General features: G+C 42.5%; 1 protein-coding gene across 1 annotated transcript in view; it reads left to right on the plus strand.

The window, feature by feature from the left end:
• The first annotated feature begins 209 nt into the window (after positions 1–209).
• Positions 210–8,160, plus strand: part of LOC119336931 (histone deacetylase 1) — a 10,658-nt gene continuing 2,707 nt past the window's right edge. Inside the window, exons 1-5 of the mRNA XM_037609022.1 lie at positions 210–894; positions 1,001–1,441; positions 4,089–4,319; positions 6,717–6,808; positions 6,896–6,962. Coding sequence (XP_037464919.1) covers positions 355–894; positions 1,001–1,441; positions 4,089–4,319; positions 6,717–6,808; positions 6,896–6,962 — 1,371 coding nt within the window. The 5' untranslated portion in view covers positions 210–354. The remainder of the gene's footprint in view (positions 895–1,000; positions 1,442–4,088; positions 4,320–6,716; positions 6,809–6,895; positions 6,963–8,160) is intronic.

The raw sequence follows: 8,160 nt of genomic DNA on the forward strand, positions 1-8,160 counted from the left end.
TTATAGTGATGAGAATCACATCTTATATACGTCCAATTTTGCAAAACTCTCTCTCCGGCCAGGCAAGGGATGACGAGGACCGGTCAAGCAGCACCGGAGCGGGCAGAGATTGGTCGCACAACCGAGCGGCTTGCTGAACCTATCCGCGATCCAACGGCTCGTACAGGCCGAAGAATAGCCGAATCGAAAACCTTTCTCCCGTCTCCGACCCTCCCCCAAATCCCCTCGTCGCCCTCGGCCCTCCCCATTTTCCCAACTCAAACGCCGCCGAGAACCGAGATACCGAAACCCAAACACAGAGGCAAGCGCAAATACGTGGAGGAGAGAAGGCGCCTCCCCTCCCCTGCCCCCGCGATGGACATCTCGGCCGGCGGCGGCGGCAACTCGCTGCCCACCACCGGCGCGGACGGCTCGAAGCGCCGCGTCTGCTACTTCTACGACGCGGAGGTGGGCAACTACTACTACGGGCAGGGCCACCCGATGAAGCCGCACCGCATCCGCATGACCCACGCCCTGCTCGCCCACTACGGCCTCCTCGACGAGATGCAGGTGCTCAAGCCGCACCCCGCCCGCGACCGCGACCTCTGCCGCTTCCACGCCGACGACTACGTCTCCTTCCTCCGCTCCGTCACCCCGGAGACGCAGCAGGACCAGATCCGCGCGCTCAAGCGCTTCAACGTCGGCGAGGACTGCCCCGTCTTCGACGGCCTCTACAGCTTCTGCCAGACCTACGCTGGCGGCTCCGTCGGGGGCGCCGTCAAGCTCAACCACGGCCACGACATCGCAATCAACTGGGCCGGCGGCCTCCACCACGCCAAGAAGTGCGAGGCCTCCGGCTTCTGCTACGTCAACGACATCGTCCTCGCCATCCTCGAGCTCCTCAAATACCACCAGGTATGTGCCGTGCCATGCCCTGTTATCTAATCTACCACCCTTTGTTCCCCTCAATTTTGCAAAATTGTGTTCTCTTAACATGTTAATTAATAATTCGCGTTCACAGCGTGTTCTGTATGTGGATATCGATATCCACCATGGGGACGGCGTGGAGGAGGCGTTTTACACCACGGACAGGGTGATGACTGTCTCATTCCACAAGTTTGGGGATTATTTCCCAGGGACAGGAGACATTCGTGACGTTGGGCACTCCAAGGGGAAGTATTACTCCCTGAATGTCCCATTGGATGACGGCATCGACGACGAGAGCTATCAATCGTTGTTCAAGCCGATCATGGGTAAGGTTATGGAGATTTTCCGCCCCGGTGCGGTGGTGCTACAGTGTGGAGCAGATTCCTTATCGGGTGACCGGTTGGGCTGCTTCAACCTATCCATTAAGGGGCACGCGGAGTGCGTGAGATTCATGAGGTCCTTCAATGTTCCGGTGTTGCTGCTTGGTGGTGGTGGTTATACCATAAGAAACGTTGCACGATGTTGGTGCTATGAGGTATATATTAAAGGGAATTTTCATCTAAAAACACATCTTTGTAGAGCTTCTGGTGTGCATTATTCTACCTATTCCAGTGTTTTTTTTTCTTTCCAATTAATGGTGTTTAGAATATCCGATTGCGTGAAATAAATTTTTTATTCTGTAGCACCAGCACCTAGCCATGTATATGATCTATCACGGACACACCGGCTTGCCAAAGTGGCTTAACATTTATGAGTAGTTCTGGGAAAATATCATTTTATACAAACTTACTTCTCGAGTTCTCGTCTACTTATGCTACTAGTGCTCCAAAGCAATGGGAGAAAATCCTAAAAGTCGTAAATAAATTATGAAAAAAATGGAGTGAATGTGAATTGGCACCGTGTGTATCTACCATGACACATAGTTTCAAATGGAAATTCACTGTGTGTATATCTACCATGACATACTGTTTCAAATGGAATTTCCACACACATATTCACTGTTATGCTAAGAAGTGTATATGTCGCTTCACATAATCAGATCCATAAAGCTTCTGTACAGTACATATGTGTTGATGCTGTAGTTCTTTGTTGTGGAGGCAGGTATGCATATTGTGTTTTCTGCCCCGTGAAAATACAAAACTGTCAACTTAATGGGTTTTACCCTTTGTTTAAACCCATAAAGCTTTCCATCATGTTTTCGTTTCAAGAAATGATGGGACATAGCTAGCAAGAACTGTACATCTTGTCACCACAACACCCTCACCCTCAACTTTTATTATTTATTTGCTTTGCATCATGCCTTCTTTTCGTAGGACAAGTACCTATGTTTCAGTTATATGCTGCAGTGACTGTCGTCGTTTTGCTCCCTCAACAAGTCAACATGCTGTTCACAATAGGGAGTTGCATGCCAATAGGTTGTATTTGTACTAGCATCTGATTGTGTAAAATAAGAAAGTTATTCTAGCATCCTCAATAGCACAAACAGTATGCATACCATGCACGTGATTCAACACGGGCACACTGGCTTGGCAAAGTGACATTCATGATCACTTACATAAAGAATGTCATTTTACACAGACCCACCTCTCTTGAAAGTATGTCGCTATTTTGTTAATATGTGAATGTCCGTAGCAACTGTTGTTAAGCTAAGAAATGTCTTATGCCTCTTCACGTACGTAATCATTGTATCCGCAAATCTTTCTTTCAGTACGTACGTGTATATGATGTAGGTCTCTGATTCTTTGAAAAGGGAAAACTATAAGCTCGTGTCTTCTACACCTGTACTTTTTTGAAAGTGACTGTTGGGAATAATGGTATTTCATGGAGAGGTTTTGGTCTTTATGTCAAATTTGAACTATTGTGAAACTTTACAAAAATAATACACTACTCTTCCTAACATGGCCTAGAGCATTCTGTCATATATCACTCTCAAGAAATTGTTAGGACATACTACTGCTTCCATCTGCCTAAAGCACACAGTCTGATTTGTGGTTACGCCACACTATTCCTACATGTAATGGCGTTTCTTGGTTTTGGATCACACGTTCATTTTTTGCAGAACACATTTTTGATTGGTTTGCAGCCACACCTTGCCAAATGTTAGGCGGACAAGTTCGGCAAGTGTTTGGTTGCAGCCAGTCAGCCACAGATATGGCGTTCCACACTTTCATAGCCTTTTATCGTACCTGTTGGTTTTCATAGACACATTTGGTAGCCAACTTTTGCCACTAGTGTTGGTGATCAATTTGACCGCCAATAAAACTGTACCTTGCCACACTTGGGGCACATAAGTGTGGTAGTGTGCCAGTTTGTCAGTGTGGAAGGCAACCAAACATGCCTTGAACCGTGTGCTGCAGTGGCTCTGTTGTTGTTTTGGTTCCTCAACAGGCTGCCATATAAAATCTGCTTTTCATATTTTTAAATGTAAATCATGCTATTTCAAATACTTAAAATAACATAATTTTAAAATTGTAAACTGTACTGCATAGTGCAAAGTTGAATTGTTTCTGCAATAGGTTCTTTTTATGTTTCCAGGAGCCACGATAGTTTTGTCCGAAATAATAAAACATTAATTGCTACTACTTTCTCATGTTTTGTAGACTACAGGTGATAGAGCCCGAGATTTAGGATGCCAGTGGCCGGATATACTACACTACCACTGACAGGGCTTGATAGGATTAACGCAAACGAAATTCATTTATATCAATAGTATATAGAGTAATAGAAATAAGGTATAGACCATGCATTTTTGGATGTAACAGTGTAAAAATGTTGGTTGAAATCATGAAACTCTGTAGAATCGCCATGCTCAACCACCAGACTATATCTACCGTCTTGTATTGGTTTAGTAATTCCTGATTTTAAAATATGCTTGTAATGTCATTTCTTACACTAGTACTATTTTTATTTACTGTTCAATAATAAATAGGTTCCTATTTTTGTAATGCATGGCACGTATAATGCTTATTTCTTTAAAGATGAACTCCTTCCGTTTTTACTTATCTGTCTATGTACATTTGATTATTTATTTAGGAAAATTTTAAAGTAATATAGTACAACTTGTGATCAACAGAGATGTATTTAAGTGTTTGGGGGGTTCTATTGCTTTTTCTGCATATATGCTAATTCAGTTTTCACCAATTTAATTACTGATGTTCCTTTTTTGCCCTTTTGTTGAGCAGACAGGAGTTGCACTTGGTCATGAGCTAACTGACAAGATGCCGGTAAATGAGTATTATGAGTATTTTGGCCCAGATTATACTCTTCATGTTGCACCAAGTAATATGGAGAACAAAAACACACACCGGCAATTGGATGATATAAGATCAAGACTTCTCGAAAATCTTACAAAACTCCGGCATGCTCCTAGTGTCCAGTTTCAAGAGCGACCTCCTGAGGCCGAGCAACCAGAGGTGATCTTTCGAGTAACAAATTTCTTTTTTCTGGCATACATCAGATACAATAGTCAATAGTAATGGCTTCCACACCCTTGATCTAGAACGACACTCTGACAGTGTGACCATTTGTGTTGAGAGTGAATGTTGACTTTTGTTCTGCTTAAGTGCTAATTATCCTACTGGAAACTGCAAGAAGCACAGATGTGAAATTTCTATAAATATAAGGGGAAAACGCCACTTTACCCCCCTCAAACTATTGGGTAGGCTCACCTACCCCCCTGAACTAGTCTTTGTCCCACTTAACTCCCTAAACATCTTATTCCAGATCATTTTGCCCGGCGGTTGTTTTCATATGTGGTATAACATGGAAGACATATACCTGGTTTCGCATGCGTGGAAGCCACCTCACCTTCTTCCTCCTTAAGACACTCTCTCCACCCATCAACTTCTCCCCGCGATGTCCTCCCCTGCTTTGCCATGTAGCCGTTGTGCCCCAAGCCCGTTTGGTCACCTCTTCCCAGTTGCGCCCCCATCAATCCTTTTGTCGTGTTGGCTCCTTCCCCTTGAGACCCGCGTTTGTACACGCGGGTGATGTGCAGAACAGATCCAAAGGAGCCTAATTAGTACACTCAAATGGCATGGGAACAGTTCATTCAAATAACCATATCCCAACTCGAGCTGTCCGATCAATCATTACTCAAGAAAAGTAATTATTTTCCGAAGACAGTTTATGAACGAGTAAGTGGAAGGAAATGCATCCCTGTAAACACCTTCTCTGTAAACATGAGCTTTGTTTGGGATCCCTGCAAGGTGTATCATACACGCACCCAGCAAATCACATACAAAATTAAGAACCATATAGGAAGCATGTGCCCTCCAACAGAGTGGTGACGTGGCAAAGTGAAACAAGATAGTGGTAACACTCTGGCAACAGCGAGTTGTGGGGACTGGTAGTGGCTCAGGCTGTGGTGTCGTGAGTGGTCTAGTGACAGTTGTGTCCATGTAGACGAGGAGGTGCTTGGATGCGGCAAGCTACAAAGACAATAGCCACAGAAGTGCTATGTGGGAGAAGAGGTTTTGGATGCTGCAAAAGATGAGGAAATTGGGATTGGGATTCATATGGGAGAGAGAAAAAAGGTGGAGGAAGAAGAATATGAGAAGCGAGCCACGTGGACACAATCTAGTGACGTGGTAGCCCATGTGGCAGTACCACCATTTATTTTCAGAACCACCTTCCAAAACTGCTCTAGGGGATTAATTGGTCCACCACCAGTCACCAATAGTCTAGGAGCCTAGGTTCCGCGATGAATAGTTTTGAGCACCACGAATAATGAGGGGGTAACGTGTACTTCTTTTTCTAAATATAAGTATAGGGATTGACAAAAGCTAGTAGATGGCCTTTTTCGGTTCGAAAATGGTCAAATTACCATTTGGACGCCAATCCTTGCCCTCTCATGCATTCAGTCTGCCCTGCATGAATACTGGAAGTAGGGATTTGCAGATCGTCCTTGTCTACTTTACTTGCTGTGCATATTATGTCTCTGAGCCATTTTTCTGGAAATAGTAAGTTTGTGCCCATTTGATTAATTTATCTCTACTATTAAAGGGGAGTTGGTTGTGTCAGCCTCCACCTCCTACCTGTTTTTTATCTCCCTTTGTTTTTTTGGGTAACGCCAACCGTTGCCGCACAAAATAAAAACCAACATAAATATATTAACTTGGAGTAATATAAACCAAATCGATACTTTCCCAAAACTTCCTCCTGCATTAATTCAATCAAATCTAATCAATCTTACCAAAATCTCTACTAAATCATAATTTTCCTTGCCTTTCCCTACCCATACTCCCATCAAATTAAATGTTACCAAAATTGATTTAAGGTATATGTCGGACAAGATTGAGTTGAACCACTAGAGTACGTGCCCATTGCAACACACGGGCAATTAGCTAGTTTTAGAAAATTCTTTGCCCATTTCATGCAGCCAACTCATGCTTTTAGGTGTTATAAGTATGAACATCATTTATGTAGTTTGTTCTTTTGTTAAGGTTGACCATCTTTGAATTAATTGTCATGTATACTGCTGCAAATTATATCTGTAATGTTTAAATCAACTTATAAAACATGGCAAGTTGGATATATCTTGTCAGATATTTATGACTGTTTTTCTTCTGTTCATTTGTTCGGTTGGGCCAAGACCAATGGGTTCATTTCTAGGGTCTATTGTATTTGTCTTGCTACCATGGGACCACGTTGACTTGAGGTTGAGCTATGTGCCACCGTGCATGATATTGATATTTTGGTATTAGCTCTAGATGTGATCATTAATGCTCATTGACTGTAGTTGTAGTTTCGGAAGCAGCATGGCTAGCAGTCATCTTATATTGGCTAAGTTGCATTTGTGTTGGGTACAGCAAGATGAAGATCAAGAGAATCCCGATGAAAGGCATCATGCTGACTCCGATGTGGAAATGGATGATGCCAAGCCTCTGGAGGACTCTGAAAGGTGTTCTTTTTATTTGGTTCCTTAGTCGTTCAGGTGATTATTTATAGCAATACCATGGGTTCTGACGCATGCCATTTTCTCCTGTAGGAGAAGCAGTACTCAAAGTGCCAGAGTTAAGAGAGAATCTACTGAAACTGAGGTGACAGCAGATCAGGTACTTCACTTCTATTTTAACTCGTATACTGATTCAATAATACTCAGTATATGCATAAAATTACAATTGCTTTGGTACATAACGCATTCTTGCAGACATCTAAGCAGCAATACTTATTTTATATAATTGCATGCTGCTATTTATCCTTTTTATTTTAACCGGCAAACAGTTGGAGAGAGGTTGAGAAGCTCCAACTGCATTGGACTGATAAATGAGTAGGAAGAGTTTGTGTACAAGTTGGTGTCTATCTTTTGCAGAATGGCAATATATCATGCCTTTTACCAGAAACATGTTATATAGTCGGCGTCTGTAAAAGACATCCATGGAGAGTTGATGCATTGTCCAACATTTGGAATTTTAATCATGGTTGCTTAGGCACTTCTGAATCTGAAGAAGCTATTGTCCAATATGTCAAACTAAGAATTAGTAATTCGAATACTTGAAGTGAATTAAATCCCTATAATATTGTGATTATATATTGCTCACAGTATTTACTCATGTTAGTGTTGTATGAAGTGTTAGTAACGAAAATCATATTTGTAAGGCTGTATTAGAGTGGAAAAAGAACTTGACCACCAGGACTAGCCCTTGGTGGCATTTTTTAAAGAATTACATTGTGCCCTTTTCCAGAAACATTATTATGGTTGGCGGCTATAAAAGACATCCAAGGAGAGTTGATACATTGTCCAAATGTCCAGCATTTGGAATTTTAATTTTGGTTACCTGGGTATTTCTGAATCTTAGGAAGCTATGTGTCTAATATGTCAAATTAAAATTAGTAACTAGAATAGTATAAGTGAATTAAAACCCTATAATGTTGTGACTGTATATTGATCACGGTGTTTAGTTATGTTAGCGTTCTATGGAAAATCGTTATTAATGCAAATCCATATCTGTAAGGCTGATTAGAGTGCCAATTATTTCCCGACAACCAAGACTAGTCCTTGGTGGCACCTTTTAAAGACGAAAGGTGATTACCCAGCAATGTGGGAGGCTGAGCCTCAAATGCAGGTGGTTGGACTGCTGGCACTAAAACCTGCTCCATCTAGCCACCCTACAGAGGCTCGATCTCGCTGTATTAGGCGGCACGTACTTTAGGGTTTTGGGCTTGTGGGTTTTGATCTTAGGTTTGATTTTTAAGATGTTGCTTCAGTCTAAGGTGCCTTTGCCACATCGGGCTGCTCCCGGTGCTTGGCAA

Source organism: Triticum dicoccoides, chromosome 7B (genome assembly GCF_002162155.2).
Source record: "Triticum dicoccoides isolate Atlit2015 ecotype Zavitan chromosome 7B, WEW_v2.0, whole genome shotgun sequence".
NCBI lineage: Eukaryota > Viridiplantae > Streptophyta > Magnoliopsida > Poales > Poaceae > Triticum > Triticum dicoccoides.